This window comes from Lepisosteus platostomus, chromosome 6 (assembly GCF_059453375.1).
Source record: "Lepisosteus platostomus isolate fLepPlt1 chromosome 6, fLepPlt1.hap1, whole genome shotgun sequence".
NCBI lineage: Eukaryota > Metazoa > Chordata > Actinopteri > Semionotiformes > Lepisosteidae > Lepisosteus > Lepisosteus platostomus.
Genome location: NC_142616.1, coordinates 20,126,609 through 20,144,993, shown reverse-complemented (window position 1 = coordinate 20,144,993; position 18,385 = coordinate 20,126,609). Strand labels below are relative to the sequence as shown.

At 40.7% G+C, this 18,385-nt stretch overlaps 1 protein-coding gene and 1 long non-coding RNA gene across 4 annotated transcripts; both read right to left on the bottom strand.

The window, feature by feature from the left end:
- Positions 1 to 1,117: 1,117 nt before the first annotated feature.
- On the bottom strand, positions 1,118 to 15,026 carry wnt8b (wingless-type MMTV integration site family, member 8b). 3 transcript variants are annotated; one of them, XM_088634679.1, is made up of 7 exons: positions 14,886 to 15,023; positions 14,111 to 14,202; positions 8,966 to 8,999; positions 6,338 to 6,476; positions 5,123 to 5,248; positions 4,372 to 4,514; positions 1,118 to 3,011 (listed from the first exon to the last, which is right to left on the bottom strand). In XM_088634679.1, exons 3-7 carry the CDS (start codon positions 8,978 to 8,980, stop codon positions 2,448 to 2,450), a joined length of 987 nt encoding a protein of 328 aa, XP_088490805.1. In that variant the 5' UTR covers positions 8,981 to 8,999; positions 14,111 to 14,202; positions 14,886 to 15,023; the 3' UTR covers positions 1,118 to 2,447. The 3 variants fall into 3 exon arrangements, with proteins under 3 accessions (XP_088490805.1, XP_088490806.1, XP_088490804.1); XM_088634680.1 differs by having other exon boundaries at positions 14,111 to 15,026; XM_088634678.1 differs by lacking the exons at positions 14,111 to 14,202; positions 14,886 to 15,023 and adding an exon at positions 10,847 to 11,270.
- A 547-nt stretch (positions 15,027 to 15,573) lies between these two features.
- Positions 15,574 to 17,544, bottom strand: LOC148661239 (uncharacterized). Its single transcript, XR_015939815.1, has 2 exons — positions 16,715 to 17,544; positions 15,574 to 16,334 (listed from the first exon to the last, which is right to left on the bottom strand). It is a non-coding gene; the product is annotated as an uncharacterized LOC148661239 (long non-coding RNA).
- Between the last annotated feature and the right edge of the window lie 841 nt (positions 17,545 to 18,385).

Below are 18,385 nucleotides of genomic sequence, written 5' to 3'. Positions count from 1 at the left end.
ATCATTATTAAAGCTTTTTTTTTTCTTCTTCTTGTTGCTTTGCCCCGGGGTTATCTGATACCAAAGTGACCACTACCTGAAATTTAAATTCTTTACATAAAGCAAAAAAGAAATTCTATAAATAAAAATATCCTTGGATAGGATATAAGATGGTTGTTTTACTTTCATATTAAACAGTAGTAACTTAAGGTGGATAGGTACAAAAATGTTAGTCTTTTCACCCTGATTATAAAACTGCAGCTATCCTGTGCAATCACAGTTACTATTAAGGAACTGATTTGTCCATAAATACTGAAATGAGGTTTTAGATTAGTTTTGGTGAGAATGTAAGAGTTTGGAAAAAAATGTTTGCACTTCCATTGTACAAATTCTGGTGCATTGAAATTTGCCAAGTAAGTTCTTCAGTAATTCATCAGATTTTATGAGTTAAGTTTTGAGTTCTTATTCTTTATTTTATATGCCTTTATTGAAGCATTTTGCATAAACTACAACTGACAAATTTTAGACTCATTCCCAATTAAGTATTTTGTCGAAATGTAAATGTTCTACTAGAAGAAATAATTGTTGATAGTAAAGATACACCCTGTTCTTGCAAACTATAGGTGAAAATATAGTTCCTGCAAACTATAGGTGAAAAGGCACATAACTCAGAATGTTCCTACAGAACACAAAACAATTTTGTTGTAACTAGAGGATTTGGACTTTAGAGAATGGAAGGAGTGTTATGTCTTCATTCTTGTGCTACTATAATGTATCATCACAGATGAGCACGGATCTGTGTGAGTGAAATGCACAAGGCCTTAGTATTGAGGCACCTCCACAGGTTTTTACTCTCTCTATACGTTTCTATGTGGCATTATCCTCTTCTTGATCCTTTAATTATATTATGTACTAACTGGGTTCCACAATATTGGCAATTGTAAATATTCTGTAAAGTTTCCAACCTAAAACAACAACAAAAAAATGTTATTCTGGACTATAATTTTTGAGGATGGAACATGTTGGTACCTGTGTTGCGATATGGAACACAAGTCAGGATCTTCACCTCCCCTCTAACTGGCTGATAGTGCCTGTCTGTCTGTCTCGCCACACAAATGCACATCCAGATTACATTCAATCCCTTACAATTGTTTATTGAAGAACAGGCAACCTTTTAGTCTTATAGACCTCTAACTGTTACAGGTAAAGTATACGCATCTGGAAATACAACGTGCTACTAAGAAACAGACATTTAAGAGGTGATATTCCATTATATGTGTCCCTTACAAGCAAATGAAAAAGTTCAACTACAAAAAAAAAATACAAAAATAAAACAAACAAACTTCAGAATAACTGCAATAAATTAACAATGTACAAAGTGCTTAAATTTATGTACAATTAAATACTCTGATGGGAAAGAGGAGGGTGCACTGTTTGCAACTTGTCATTGTGAAATCTTGTTAAACCCCTTTCTACTGTAGGTGTCAGAGTGATACACTAGCTTGCATCTGCAGACCTGCTCTCCTCTTTGATGAAAGGTTGAAGTGTGTAAAACCAGGAAGCTTTTTGATTCTTTACAGCATATCCATGTTTGCATAACATGTCTGACGGTTAAGAAAATGCATTATTTTCAGGTTACTGTACATCTGAATTTATAGCTGAGCAGCAGACACGTGAAAGAGATTTAACTTGTGGCGGAAGATACATCAAGTAACATGAAGTTAAATGATAAGGTGATGTACAGTATAAGAAAGAGGCTGCGTTCTGATAACTACTTGAGAATGTGCAGTTATAATGGAGATTATGTATGCATATATATATTTGTATGTGCGCTTTAAGGGAAACACAAACAGTTAAAAAACAACAGATGTTAGTGTTCACTCTAAGGTTTCCTTTCTTGGCCTCCTGCTGGCTTTCAGAATTGAGCTTGTCTACTGCTAGTTACTACTCTACACAGTGCATTCAGGTCCTTGTTAGAGTACCTGCTTCCTAGACGTCTTAGCATAATTATCAGACAGTCCGATACTCCTCACTACTTTTCTCACTACTAACAGAAAGGAAGCTGACAGACCGTAGAGCGCTAAGCAAAGCAAAGCCAGTTCTGTGTAACGCATGCAAAAAATGCATTTAATATCGGCTTTACCCACTTTTGTAACTTAGTTGACTTCCATCAGTTTCGCAGAGCAATTACATTCGCAAAAACAAAAATGTACACACGGGGCCTTTATTTCTACACCGCTGTCGTTTGCGTGACCTCCCTGAGTCCCGGACGCCACACAAACGGGGGAGTAGGGAGCCTCCTTCCCCACCTCTGCCCCACACTGCCGTCACACAGCCGCCCTGCTGCTGCCTTCAGCCAGAGGCCCGGGGGCACAGCGGGCAGCGCTGCCCCCCTGCAGCCCCCTGCGGGTCGTCGCCGTGGTTCCCCCCCATGGGCGTCGCCGTAGGAGCGCCGCAGCGGCCGGGGCCTAGTGCTTCTTCCCGGGCCTCGCGCCCTTCCTCCGGCCGGCGCTCTCGTTGCGACCCCTCCTCTCCCTCTTGACGCAGAAGTACTTGGTGACGGTCTTGCGGCACTGCTCGCACCGCACCGCGCAGCACCAGTGGAACTTGCAGTTGCAGCTGGACACCGTCTCGGCCTCCCGCTCCTCCACGGCCAGCCCGCACTGGCCGCACAGCCGCTTGCAGCTGCGCTTCTCCCACTTGCTCAGGCCCTTGCCCTTGCGGAGACACTCCCGGCCCTCCGTGCCCGGCAGGCCCAGCGTCCGGTTCTCCAGGCAGTAGTCGGGCGAGTCCTCCAGGTGGACCAGCTCCTTCTTGGAGATGGAGCTGAAGGTCTCGGCGATGGCCCCCCGGCTGGCGGCGCTGTTCCCCGCCCCCTTGAGGAGGTCCACTTTCAGGCCCTTGTGGTATTTCTCCTTCAGGTAGTTGCCCACCTCTCTGAACTCCGGCAGCTGCAGCCAGCAGGTCTGGGTGGTACAGCTCCCGGAGACGCCATGACATTTGCAGGTCCTCTTCATCGTCCCTTTCACCGCCTGCAGGAGGAACGGGATGGGATGGAGGTGGGGGGGACGTCTCTGATTAACACAGCCTCAGCCACAATCACGGACAGCATAGACCCCACTGTCGCCCATAGAAAAACATGCTATTTAACGACAGCTGAGCCCCAGAGGTGCTTTTTCTGTCACCCATTTTTCGTGAATCTAGAAGTGGAAATCCAGGATAGGGAATTAATAGATGTGGTGCTTGTGTTTAATTGTGAACTTGAAAGAAACTGTCCCTGGGAAGCAAAGCTTTTCAGCCTGTTATTTCATGATGGCAACACTGGTTCTTGAATTTGCACATTCTTCAGTCAGGTGGGGAATTGTTCTGTGCTTTTTTTTTAAAAAAAAGAGAAGTGAATGAAATAAAAGAAAGCAGAGCAGAGTCAGGGTTCAGTCTGAGGTCCGTCTCACTCTTTACACTTCCTGGATATTTCTTGACTTCAGCCGAAACAAACAGCTGGTCTTTTGAAAAGGAGACGTTCTCTTTTTGTCACAGTGCTTTCTAAGGAGAAGAGTTGGGGGGGGGGGGGTCGGGTGGAGGGGATCTGAATTTCACATTGAGAAAGATTGTTCTGCTTGTGAAAAAAGGAGAATTTATTTAGCATGGCCATTGTCAATATGTTTCTGCTATGAGAAGACTAAATAGAAGCTCTTTTGAGGAGGAAGTTAAAAAGGGTTTCTTTGGTACATTTTCTCCTCCAATGATGCCCCAGGTGCCATGGGAATCATACAGGACTGGAGGGGAGAGCACTGGCAGTAAAAACAAAGAGCACTTAAGTACCATGGCAGTGATCACCATGGCTTTCTTAAGTGTCACAAAGACCAATATAAAATGTAAGATCCTTATTGCAAGAGTGAAAATAAACACTTATTTAAACCCCAGATAATAAAGAAGCTTTCTAATGTATGGCTCCCTGGGTCTCCTAATTAAGACTTGCACCACTGGGCCCAAGAATCTTGAGTTGAAATCTTGTCATAAAAGACATTCAATACTAGTAATAGGCCCTTCTGGTACAGCGCACACAGTGTTGTGGGTAAGAGTGGCACCTTACTAATAAGAGTCTGAATAGGATTCTTGGGTGGTACATAGTGTTTGTTGAGGGAAGAAAACAATAAAAGGAACTTTCTCTTCAATGATGTGTAGGTGGCCTTGTGAATTTTTATCTCTTATTTTGAAATCTTAATGACATTGCATCAGAATGTGCACAGTTCAGTTCCTTGGAACTTTTGAAGGGCTTCTCTGGGCAAGGGAAATTGCTGTAGCACACACCCAGAAGACCTGCCTATCTGCGGTCTCCCCCCCATGCTGTTGGACAACCACCTCTTTTGCGGCCAAGAAACTGGAATCTACCTTGCGCCCGGCTTCATTGTTGTGCAGGTTCATGGCAGCCCTGGCGTCTTGTCCCGTTTCCAGGGCATCGACAAACTGCTTTGAGATAGCCTCCCCAAAGCCAACGTTGTCACTGCACCCCCCCCACAGCCATCCCTGGCCCCCTGCAGAGGACAGGAAAAAACACACCTTCTTTCCAGGAAAAGGCCCGATCACCGGGTCACACGACAGCACTGGTACTGTTACACGTTTTAAAACACTTGGTGTTTTTGAATTGCCCGTACAGAAATTCACCATGTTTCATGCATGGTAAATGTCCAGTTTTCCTATGGTTTTACTATGCCTGTGCTTTGCACTTACCTGGTCGTTGTTCCCCACGATGTACATAATAGTATGTCCTAACCTTCCATGGACGATTTCACCATGTCACTGTGCTTTTTACTACGCTGATCTGTGCTGTACTGCTGCAACCTTTTATGTGTGGCCTTTACATCGCTATCTCTTATTCATTCCATCTATACTTATGCTCATTTCACTTGAAAAGCACACGTGTCAGCGTCTGTCTTCCCCAAGTTGTCGGCTCTCAGGACTTGCCTACACTACAGATTTCAGCGAACACATCCTTTGAGAAGTTTACAAGGATATCGGTTGCCAAGATTCAAGACTCTTCACATGCCCCTTGTCACATTTGTAGTTTTTGCTTTAAGCTGATGATATATTAATATCGTGGCACGGTGTTCTTAATCATTGACAGGACAGGCGTGTCTCTCACCAAGCTGGCCATTCCTCGTGTCGTCACACCCGCAGTTGTCGAAGTCACCTAAACTGCAGTTCCTGGTCAAGGTGTACATGACTCCAGCAGAGCTGATTGCGTGGACAAAAGCTGTTTCTCTGTTGGCTGGGAGCAAAGTCACTGTGTAAGTAGGGGCAAGCCGGACCAGGACAATGAGCTGCAGTGCAGTTAACAGAGGATCCGACGATAGAGCACTTTCATAGGTTAACCTTAAAAAAGTCTTTTACTTTTTCAAACGTGACCATTCACAGAGTGAATATCCGCCTTAAGCTGCTTCTGGCTTCAAGGTTATCTTACATTTTATTGACTGATTTGACAGCCGTGGGTGATGGTAATAAAGTTAAAAAATGGCATATTTTCCCCTTTACATAAATCTTTTTTCAAGACAAGAAAAGGGATGAGTTACCGACTCTTATCCCTGTTAGATCAGTTCATTCTTTACAGTATGTGGATACTCATGAATACAAGCAAGCAAGGGTCAGAATGTCCAAATCATTCATAGTGGTTTTGGGCTCACTACATTCAACAGATACAAAGCATAGTGCTTCTTTGTGTCTCTATATTGTATTACCTGGTCAGAATTTCAGAAATGTGCACAGGAAATCAAACAAATGTTTATTCCAGTGCTCTGCATACTCACATAAGCAATAGATACCCTTAATTTGAGAAAACATCCAGTAATGGTTCATTCTTTCAGGACGAATAAAAGTTCAAAATAATAAAATCAGTCTGAGGACCGACCTGTCCTTTCCTTCCTTTTCTTAAACAGAAATAGAGTATCTTAACTGAACAAGATAAATGTGTGTACAGTACCTACTCTGAAAAGGACCATGTGTAGGCTGTAAATACACTTTCAGCTTGTTGTGCTTGTCAAACACAGCAGACTGTGAATGTGAGCAGTTTAATGCTGATGTGTGTCTGGCTGGTGCGTTGCCCTAGTACAGTTATATCGTAGCCTACCAAGCCTTCCAGGTCTCAAGAGAAGCAGAAGTCAATGGAAACTGTACTTTAAAAAAAAAACATTTGGATTGAACAAAAATCTCAATGTAATCGTATAAATGAGTTGCCTGTTGATGTTTAGTTGCTCACCATGCAAAACTCAGCAAGATATGTCATTTGTGAGCCTGAACTAATTATCCTTGGTGTTTTGAACACATGTGGTCTTTTTCCCAGCACAGCCCTCTCTCCTCTTACCACTCCTGAGGCCACTGTGTGTGGACAGCTGCAAGGCCCTCTCTGGACAGTTCCAGCGGTCCCAGGCAAACTGATACTTGCACTCCTCGATGCCACTCTGAGCTCCGGCTGCCACGCTGCTCGAGTAGATCAGATAAGCCTGGAAGCCGAAAGAAACAAAGACGTTAACCTTGAGATTCTGCTGTGATCCATGCATCCTAAAAACTGAACGAAGCCGGTTGGAGGAAGTGAATTGGTGGTCACAGTTGTTGCAGGTGCTTGAGGGGAGATTGAGAGGGAGCAGCAGGTGGAGTCAATCCCACTTTCTATCAGACAACGAGCCACTTCCACAGTCACAGCCTCTGTGCTTCCAACACCTGAGTCACAGGGCACAGACCTGATCAAGTTTCTTCACAAGAAGACCAGCATGCATGCCAGACTTTGTGAATCACAAAGTCCTTCCTGCTCTGGCAGTGTGGCAGTGATTCAGCCTTGAACTAAGCCCATCTTGAACAGCTAGAACAGACAAAACGCGAAGAGGAAGAGGCCAGTCCAGGTCAATGATACATGCACGGACAAAGACCCGTTCCCAGAAGCTTCCTTGATGTTGGAACCGATATTTCACATTAGCCTTAATAATGAAATCACTTTAAATCCATGTGAATTCAGTTCTTCAGTTCTAGAATATTAGGTGTGCCTCGACAAAATAATTTCTCAGGTATCTGAGGCCAGCATTTTACCCCTAACTGCAGGATTTGTAAATTATTTCCAGGTAATAAACCTAGAAAAGTACCTTTTTATTTAAAAAAATAAAATAATCTTAGAGATTTTCAGAATACCCTTTGACTGTATTATTAATTCCAGGCTTTTAGCTAGGTTCAGTTTAGAGCAGAAGTCTCAAACTCAGTTCCTGGAGGGCCTAGCATCTTTTTTTTGCAACCTTTATGTTTCAATTAAGTAATGAACCTAATTATTTTCTAATTAAGACATATATAGGATTTTTTAAGGCCTTTTATAGTTGATTATACAAGGCATTTGCTTCATTATTTCAGTACATCTATCCATTATTTTCTAACAGGCTCTAGTATAATCAACTATAAAAGACCTTAAAAAATCCTTTATATGTCTTAATTAGAAAATAATTAGGTTCATTACTTAATTGAAACATAAAGGTTGCAAAAAAAAGATGCTAGGCCCTCCAGGAACTGAGTTTGAGACTTCTGCTCTAAACTGAACTGAATTCCAACACTGGCTCACAGGGCACCTAGAGCCTAACCCAGCAAGCAACAGGCACAAGGCAGGCTACACCCTGGACGGGATGCCAGTCCATCACATCACATGTGTGACCCAGACACATGTTGGCATACACAAACACCAGGGCCAATTTTCCCAGAGTTCAATTAAGCCACCAATATGTTTTTGGATTGTGGGAAGAAACCAGAGCACCTGGAGGATGCCCACATAAACACCTGGAGGACATACTAACTCCACAGAGATAGCACTGATCTCAGGAGGACCCCTGTGTTGCATGGCACCACTGTGCCACCCTAATTCAGTAAGACACCCTAATTCAATAAGACAGTTACCTATATATATCCTCAGAGCCTAATTATAAGTATTTCAATGATATAACTAATTAAGCACTCATTAATAACAACTATGTAACTCAGAATGTGGGTGGAACAAAGCCCAGAAAGCACTGGACTCTCCGGGGATTGAGCCTGACACCCCTATTATTCAGTACTGATGGGTAAGCAAAATGTAATTTTGGAAACAAAAGTACATGAGAAAAAGAAAGGCTAATAAAGCTGTGAACAGTAAGTGCAAACAATGAGTGAACCACCTAAAATAACCATGTGTTTTGTGTTGAATGACTCAGGAACAGAAAAGATAAGCCTGTAAGTCATCAGTATCTCCATTGAGAGCTTAGTTAAATTTTGCCAGTTAAATTTTATTAAGTAACTGGTGCTATAGGCAGTAGCTGGTGCTGTGTTACTGATTAAACCTGTTGCTTTTTAACTTGGCTCTCCCTTGCCGGTTGAACCTCGCCTTTGACAATGAGAGAGCAAGCGATACGTGCTAATAAGTCTCAAGTAGCCCCAGCGAGACAGAGCAGCTCCTCCTCTCACAGGAATCCGCGTGCTAATGATGACCACCCACCAAAACCACCATGTCCATTCCTATCTTGGATGTGTACAATTAGAAAGATTTTCCTAGGCACTAGAAATTTCGCTTTTCAACTGGAAAATGTGTAAAGCCCTCACTGTTTTACATTGCTGGGAGAGCTCTAACCAAGCATGCAATTAAAGGCGTCACTTCAAAACGATCACTAATCCCAAGTAGATGTAGGTTCTTCAAGTGATGTATGTTAAGTTCCCAAGAAGAAGTCACTTGGCATTACGTGTAACAATCTGGAACAAAGACCAGGATTAAAATAATGCCAAACCATCCCATCAGTCTCTTCTTCAGTACAGCCCAGAAAAGGAGTATATCTTAAGGTCTTAAAATCGAGATGGACCACCTTAAACATTACTGTTCCCTTTAGAAAGAGTATAGAATATGCAAACATTAACGTTTTCCATTCTCTGTGAACTATCTTCTGTTTTTTGATTAATTAGAAAACAAAAGATCAAAAGAATAATGGCTCACCTTTGGGCCCGTCATCAGAAAATTATTCACTGACCTGGAAGACAAGGAACAACCGATTATTTTGCAGAAGCTAAATTTGCCCTTCACCAGTCCTGTGCAATTTCACCTTTACTATTTTTTTTGTCAATGTAACCCCAGTATATCTGCACTTGAAAAACTCAAAAAAATGTGAAGATATGAATGGATTCTTACCTACACAATTTTCAATAAAAATATTAAAATCGAAATGCATTTGGAGTTTCAAGGAATAATAATTGATCTATTTGAAATGTATTTATTTTTTGCGTGAACAGATTTTTGTAGTGGTATGTGCAACAGCCAATATAAAACAGACAAAAACGGAACGCGCTAAGTCTGATGTTGCTTCTATGTAGTTGGTGTTCTGTGGTCTCACTGTTATTTAATACGAGCACTGGAATTTAAGAACATAAGATTTTGTCAACTTTATAAAAGCTAACACAATGTAATACATATTCACTAATGAGTTAATTTAGGTTAAAAGGCATATTTCGTGGAGGGCATGAAAGTAGAAAATTCAAAAATGTAACCACTATGTGCTACTTGCCGTGCAAATATTATTTGCAAGGAAAGTAGCATAACTACATTTTAACATTTTCTGCTTTCGGGGATTTTTTGAACAATTTGAAATATTTAGTGTTTAAAAAAATAGGCTAAGCAAAGATGACAGTCTCTATCGAATACATCTATCAGAATCGCGGAAGTTACAGATTTCCATTACCTTTGGAAATTTCCTCCTAGATTTGTACTTCAATGGAAGAGCATCCCATAAATAAACTCCAGGCTAAGCCGTCATCAGCCAGACAGCGAGACAAGCGCTGCCGGTCCTAACACTTGTTGCGTTTTTGATGCCTCTCATTATATTTAATTTAAATAGGTATAAGGTATAGGTTTGAATTTCACAGCTTCGTTGACTACACTGTTTAATATAATTATTCTAGTAGCACCATCTGGGATGTGAAAGCAAAACAATACCAGATAACCAAAAGTTACTATTTTATATTTTAGCAGCTTGTGACTCCTAAGATGTTCTTATCGAAATGTAATTTTTTAAATGTAATTAAAAGTAAAATTTCGTATTTATAAGTCTTATATAAAAGTATATATATTTTTCTATATTATATATAAGAAATTTATGTAACTCTATTACTGGTGGACTGAAGGTTATTTTTAATTCCACAATTATAAATACGTTTACTGATCCCCTGTTTTAAAAAAGTTTATCTTTTTTCGTTTTAGCAATGAAACCCAAATAACAGCTTTCTGAGGGTCCAAAAAACGGAAATTATTTAATAAGATTAAAAGCAATCCGAATCACAGCTTAAAGGAATGGTTCGTGTTTCCGAATCTCGCTCACAAATCGAGTTTCTCCTTAATCGTTAAACTGAGAGGTGTTGATGTAAGTAAAATTTTTTTGAAAGTCTAACAGGGTTTGATTCAAGTAAGAAAGAATATCATCTGTGCTTGGGCCTCTCATGATTAAATAAATCAAAATACTAATCAACCAAAGTGAAAGGCGAAGTTACCGGCGTGAAGAAGACTTTCAGGAAAATGAAATATTGTGACTCGTTTTTCTTATCCATCGTTCTTCTACCCAGTTGTTTCTGAAGCAGGCTACTTACTGTACAGTCGTTTAACGCAACATTAATAAGTATCTTACATTTAACACGTCTGTGGCATGTGCAAACGCAATTGGAGGGGGAGTTAAAGAAGGGAACCTCTATATAAAGTATTAAAATCAATTCGATATTTTGATGCGCAGTACTGTTTAAAGCCAATTTGAACATTTGGGTGTGTTCATTTCATTTCCATTATGTCTGAATCCAAAATCCCCAAAAGGGTGAGAAAACAAAACATTCTTACCAACTGCAACATGTCTTCATGTGGGCCATCAAAATAAAAATGTAATAATACAAATCCAAATGTAGAAACATCCTGAAGAGAGAGTATCCCAGGAGTCTATGTGGAAACCCGGTGGCTGTCTCGCTGAGGGGATGTCTACCTACATTCACTACTTAGGAGGTTGAAGGGTTTATGTGAGAGCCGAGGGGGGTTATGAAATGGAGCTCCTCTTATCCCAACAAGAGATTATCTGCTTAATTAAAGATTTTCTCCTTCTAAGTCTTCCAGCCAATCAGGGCTAAACTACCAAAGAGAGATTGAATTGATCAGAAGGGCACCCTGGGCTCCTTGGAGGCAAAAAACACCAAACCCCGAGAAGAGCCTCTCCGCATGGCAGCCCCTAACAGCCAAAGTAAACTACTAAGAAATCAAAACAGGATAACTGGTCTCCCCGAGCCCTGGTTTAAAAGTTCGCTTACTCAATACACAAAGTCCCCAAAGGGTCGTGTATGGTTCTAGAAGATATCGATGAGAGAATACACAAAAGATTTTTGATTTAGATGCACCAATGTCATTTTGGATCAGCGGTTGTAGTTTTCAGGATAGAGGGAATAGGATCGACTTTACAACTGATAGTTGACCGTCAACAAAAATCTTGAATGCAAAACAGCTCATCGCTGTTTGTTTGGATATCGAGGTGTTTGGGTGTAACTCCCTCACCAGGCTCAACATCGAAAAGGATGAGGCAGTTGAGGCAGTGTTGAGCCACTATAAAGCCTATATTTCTAGGTCTTCCCTCACCATTGACATAAACAACAGATTATAAGAAACTTTTGAACATCCGACACCTAAAGAACTAACAGACCTGTACTTTTCATTTTACTCTCCAAACGACTTAAAAGTCCAAATGGATCGATCAAGGCAGGGAAAACCTTCAAAGGGGAATAATAAATGGAGCAAGTAGAAAATATGGTGAGAGTAGCGCAGCAGTATGACTCTAAGCTGTCAAATCTCTCCCATGACGCTCAGTCATCCATGGGGTGGCTTATCTCTTTTAAGCTGATCGAGAAGAGTTCATGTCGATACCTTTTTGGCTGGCTTTCTTTTAGTGAGATTGCTTTTTGTGGCCTGAATCTTTGTCTCATTGAAAAAAAACAATAAAAACAATATATTGTAGGAATATATTAGGAATTCTTCTTTTCATGGAAAAATAACTAACATATTTTCAGTGCTGTACCAATAATTACAGACAGCAAGACGTAAAGAGTTATGTCATATCGGACAAAACGTCGTAAACCACAGCGAAATATCTCACTAAGCTATATGGGGTTAGAAAATATAAAATTGATTTAAGCAGTAAGGTGTTTTAGTCTATAGCTAAAATAACATTCTCCTGCGTTTTGCTTTTCTCTTTCTTTCCAGTAAGTAATATATCAGCGGCTTTTCTTCCATTCAATTAAATATTCTATCAAAAAATAATTGTGGTTTCTCCGAATAAATCACATTTTATATATGGGTCTCATAATGAGAAAAATATTTTTTGTTTAACCGTGATTAACTGTATGCTTGTAATTAATTCGTATATAAATAGCAAAATTCTTGTATTTCTTCGAGCAATATTTTGCTTCTATCTCGATGGATATATTTTTTTCTGTAATTGAAACAATTAACTATCGGTTAGCTAAGATCGACTATTAAAGCAGCTGGGAAAGGCGATGACTGAAAGAACAGACTCGTATTTAAATACAAGGTACACATTTCTCGTCTTGCTGAAGGTAGCATTAAGTTACTCACGTCCACTAGTCTTTGGAGAATCAGTCAATGAGAATAAGAAAGAAAGGAAGTTTTTGTGAAGTGCGAAACACGTCGATGAATCTTTAACATTTTATGACTAAAAGGCTCTTGAGATTATTTTAAACAAACGTGATTAATTAAGGGTTATTAATTCGTTAGGGCAATTGATTTAGACCTGAAAACTACATGAACGCTACTTTGTGGAAAGTATGCTTCTAAGTGGAAATAGCGTACGTGTCTAGGATATGTTTTAATTGAATATGTACGGTGATGGCAACGCGCGAATGAAAACAAAAATAGACCCTAAATGTGAACAAACTGAAAAAGCAATGTCAAAATCAAACAGAGCCAGCTGTTTATTTTTGGTGCTGATCCAGTTAGATAATCATATCAATAGACTAGTAATGGACTCAATGTGTGTCGGCCGGCGAATTGTGAGATAGCCTGTTTATCAGATAGACGATTGTAGCGTCGAAAGACTTCTATAAATAGCAAAGGAGGGGATGGGTATTAGTATGAGTAATTTTTAAAAATATTTACAAAGTTATTATTAAACCTTCTATGTGTTAAAAAGGTGAGATCGGTCGTGTTTCAAGGTTCAGTCCCACCTGAAGTCTTACCGCGCTTCTTTAACTCACTGTTACCCGGGCTCCTTTCTCGTGAGACCCTCGGGTGACCTTTTAAGCAGCTAAAGGCTCCATTCGCTTTGATATCGCCGAGCCTTGTTGTGTGCAAATAAGGATTAACACAAAGTCATTTGAGCGCCCATTATACCGTAGGGTGCAAATTCATTAGTATACTATTGTAAAGATTGTCTTTTATTGAGCCCGACAAGAAGGGGAAAAAAAAGATTATTTCTATAATTCAAGGTTGTTTTCCCTAATTGCATCTTGCTAAATGAAAAACGAAGTCTGGCATCTCTTATGAAATCCAAAACTGTTCTTTCCGTCTTCACCCCGCGTTGGCCCTATATTATTTGTTAGATGTTAGATAGCCTTCATTTGAGGATTCTTGGCTCAGTGTTATTTTATTTCTTGTATTTTCTTATTGTTTATACGTGTTTTATGTTATGATAAACCATAAAACGCCCATTCGATGTTTTCCTTTTATGATATTTCTCCTGGGGTTTTCTTTAACAAACTGGTGGCACAGCTAATAAAAACTACAAAAACAGTGAGTGTTGTAACAGATCTGCCCACTGTTGAAAGTGTACAGTGTGTATAGACACCATACAGGTAATTGTATAGACAGGGAGGCCAGAGACTGAGGTGGAATAATATGTTCCTCCTAAACAGAATATTGAGAACAGATACATTGACAAATGAAAGCACAGATCGAGTATAGCCCAGAAATTCAATTACCAATATAAACTTTGAAGCTACCCCAAGCCGTTTGACGGTTTCTGAAAGATGAACCTTTAAAACGATCAGAAAGACCCGCAAAGCAAGCTCGCGGAATCGGCTGCGGAAAGACAGCCGATCAATAACTCACGTGCAGGCTGCTCTTCTTTGATGTGCTCATTTACAACTTCTGCCACGCCCGGTCCATTTCCTCAGGTTCCACACATGTAAATAGATGGACCTCTAGTGGTGAAAAGTAGTCACGCAGGAGACGGTTTTGAAAAACTACAAGACGTGCCCACTTTTTAAATATACTGTACCTGTATGTGACTAAGCTTTTGAGCAAAGGGAGACCAATATTTGGGAAAACATTTTTTTATTATTATTTTAGATGCAATAACAGCAGCACAATACATATAATTTACCTTTAAATGTGTTTACTCGTATAGTCATAGGCCAAAACGCTTTGTAACACTGTTCCATTTTTAGATGTCTGTAAGGATCGATTTCTGTTTATGTTCTTCTTTCATGTATGAAGCGAGCATAGATGTTTAGTACTTAAACGCTTAAAATAACCTAATCAATGAGCTGATTATGGTTTTTGCCAACGATCTTAGAGTAAAGTTGGGCTAATATGAAACAGGGTTAGAGCTCAGTACCTGTTACTGTACTGAGAACCAATACAATCCTTTCTTTTGTCGGTAACCTCGTCTGCTGGTTTTCTATCCGGCTTGACATTCGGTTTCTTAAATAATTAAGTAACTAACAGATAATTTATCCAGGACAATCTTGGTTTTTGCTGTAACAAAGACAGTTTAAAGAGTTTTAAAAATCTCCCTTGGTTCCCCGGGTGAAAAGGACTCAAAGCGGAAAGGTATGAAATCGACTTTATAAAATCAAAAAAGTTGACTTTCTGTTTCTTCTACCTTTTTTGCTCCATACTGTACAAATGTTCTGTCTGTTAAGTCAAGTTCGAAACTTCTTTATCATTTAGCTTTAAGAAGGTGATTTCATTCCCCTGAAGCGCGGCGTCTCATCCAACTCGGTATCTCCTGGAAATCTGTATCCCCCTCTGAAACACGCATGCGCGTTTATCTCGTATTATTTTTCTCATCCTCCACATATAAAAAGGTTTATACGTAAGACAACAGGATGAAAGTTGCACATAGCCTGTGTATTATTTCTTTCGGGTTCCCTGTCGTGTGTAACGGTAATTTAAGCTTTCAGTCATATGGCGGCGGCAATTTTTTTATATTACTTTAATCCATGGAAAACGCGTTAATTACACCGAAAATCCGATACAAACAACTCCTTTTCCATGCAGATCGTAATAAGCAAAGGCAGAGTCATACACGCAGAAGCTGGCTGTATCACTGAGTACTGTATCCTGGAAGGTTTTGGGGGTTGCATATGCCAGCAGGCATGTCACCCTGCAGTTAATCACTGACATCCCACTGAAGCTCAGCAGGCGTGAGCCTGGTCAGTACCTGGAAGAGAGATCTTCTGGGAAAAACTAAGGTTGCTGCTCGAAGAGGTGTTAGTGGAGCCAGTAAGGAGTGCTCACCCTGTGGCCTGTGTGGGTCCTAATGCCCCGGTATAGGGATGAGGATACTATTTTCATTTTCTAACAAAATATACTTTATTTCCAAAAAAACATCTCACAATAGAAACATTCTCACAATCAGTAAAACATTCCAGCATGGTATGAATCTTACATGCAATAAAAACTTTCAGAACGTGGATTGTCCATTTTCAATCCATGCAAGTGGATGATGGGGCCAGATTTGCGCAATTTAAGAGTCTCTCCAAGCCCTACCACTTGCTTTTGTCCATTAGTCCCCGTACAGGGCCTAAAGCCCTTTCCAGCGCTCCCTCACCGCTCCCTCCCCACTCTGTGTTGTGTGGGATGAGAGTGTTCCTCGCTCCCACAGACCTTGTTTTGTTAGGGACAACAGCAGCCACAGCAGGAACTGTGTGCCCTTGTCCAATCCGGTTGGTGCCAGCCCCAGCAGGATACACTGGTAACTAAGCACCGCTCCCGATCCCAGGAGCTGCATACAGTAATTTTGTCCATTCTGCCCCACGCCGCTTTGGCAAAGGGGCAGCTCAAGAACAGGTGCTCCTGAGTCTCCTTGACGAAACATGTGTCCTGGGGGCAATGCGGGTTCCTGGTGAGGACCTTCAGCTTGTTGTCCAATTCCTTCGGTTGTGTCCTTTCCCAGACTTGTCTGGGAACCCGCAGCCTTTTGTCGGAGACCAGTTGTCCCCTCACCTCCTTGTACAGGGCTCTGTGGTTGGTGCAGTGCTCTGGCTGTTTTGTGGCCTCATACCTCCTCCTAGTCACACATTTCTTTATCTCTGTGCTCTCGTGGTGCCTTTATTATAAAAGCCATTGATAATGAGAATAATGAGTGCTTTAAGGTAATATGTCAGGCGAAGAGGCAATGAAATAGACTGGGACTCTCCATCCTGATGCCGGAGAGCTCCTTTTCCAGCAAGTTTCACTATAAACCAATAGCTCAGCTGTTAAGGACCTGGGAAACTTCGACTGGGATCAGTTAAACGGGCATTCCTTTTATCTAATTACATAAATTAGGCATCATTTGGAACAAATCTGAAGGCACTTCAGTCCTACAGAACCAGAATCCCATTAACTGTGCAGATGACCTAACCTTTAACAAGCAGGTGATTCGGTGTGATCTATAAAACTGGTTTGCGGCTCCCCAGGACCAAGATCCCAGCTCTAGACACCTACCGTGAGTCTTTCCATCCTCCCGCTGTTGGCTGTTCCTTTTCCTTTGCATTTTGTCACTCCGCTCCTACGCAGAGAGCTCCTTGTAATTAACAGCACCCCCAGCGAAGTTCAGGCTACTCTCCTTATTCTTAATTTCTATAGCAAGGGTGGGTAACTCGCGGCACTGACTCGACAAACTCACCACCAGGAGGAGTCATCGGACAACATAACCTAGCATTAGGAAAAGAACGCACACTCATAAATTTGTTGAGGTTCTTCCACTCAAAACGGTAAAGATAGCAAGAGCTACATGGCGCACACTCTAGCAAGCTCGCGGAAAACTGGTACCACCAGCTGAATTGAACTGTTCTAAAACATACTGCCTGGGAATTAGAATTGGACAGTTCCAAATCTACTGGAGAGGGTAAATATTAAAACGCAATGAAAATGACCAAAAATAGTAGGTAATAGACAGACCGAAATAAGATTCATTTGCGCCTCACTACCCTTGGCAAAAGAACAAGCTCTGCGTCATGAAATCACAATAGTCGCCGACTTCAACATACTGTATGTAGTTGGAGGGTCAATTTCCTGTCATTCAGGCAACACCAACAAAACTTTACTAATAAAACCCACCGCGTAATAATAGAAGACCGGCTACAAACGACCATTCTTCCCGCGCCATTTGGTAGTGAGCTGCCTATTGCTCCCAAGAGCTCATCTAGCTCTTTCTCGAAGGAAGCTGGGGTAACAGTTTTAACGAAATGCTGGGTAGATTGTCCCACACCCCTTGGAGTAAAGTATTTCCTGTTCTTTCCTTTAAATACAATACCACGTTATTTCCACATGTGTCCCGTGTTTTCAGGTAGTTCTGCAGACGAACATTTCCAGAATTTTAATATACAAAAAATAGGATCAGAAATAGTTAATAATAGATACAATAAAGTAAAGAAAAAGAATCTGGTAAGAAGGCATCAGACTAGTGGTGATAATCACCATTTATCCGTATGCTCGTTAGGCTCGTGGTTCGATTGAAGGTTGACTCATCGCCTGATCCTGCTGTACTAAAAGACGAACAGCAGGTGGAGACACAGACCACTGCATCCGTATATGTGTAAACAGTGTGCTGGTGCAGGCATAGTGTTTTTTTATAATTAAAACCCGAATTGTGTACCTCCCTGGAATATAATCATCACAATTCAATTGACACTTCCATAAGATGATACCAATAATTTGTTCCTAATCAAAGCGATAAGGAACAGAGGTGAAAGATTAAATGCAGCAATCAGAGGAAAATGTTCTATTGTTCACTTATATGGTTCTCAAGTTCTTGAATCAATGATTTAAAGGAGAAAACTATGTTGTGAAAGCAAAATAAGTAAAAGGTAAAGAAACTGTTAAAACTTTATTATAATTACATGCAGACCGTCTTTTCTGCATTAATTCTTTTTCATCGTTTTAAGCACAAATACTGAGCCAAAGCAAAATCAATGGCAAAACCATAACAAAAGGTACCGTTGCTCAAAAGCACTAAAAATCTTCTGATTCTGTAAACCAGGGGGAATATCATTTAATTTGCAAGTCAACAAAAAACAAGCAAATCAGTCAATTCTGATTTTGTGATTGTCAAGGAAGAGGCAAGATATTGTACTGTTTGTCTCCCTGATGAGAGTCAATACCATGCGTTTACTT

Excerpts from the sequence above, each read along its gene's own strand:
- wnt8b (XM_088634678.1), bottom strand. The coding sequence starts at position 10,917 with ATGTTTCTACATTTGGATTTGTATTATTACATTTTTATTTTGATGGCC. Across the intron at positions 5,249-6,337 it reads ACACAGTGGCCTCAGGAGTG|CCAACAGAGAAACAGCTTTT; the intron begins GTAAGAGGAGAG and ends CTTTGCTCCCAG. Across the intron at positions 3,012-4,371 it reads ACAATGAAGCCGGGCGCAAG|GCGGTGAAAGGGACGATGAA; the intron begins GTAGATTCCAGT and ends TTCCTCCTGCAG.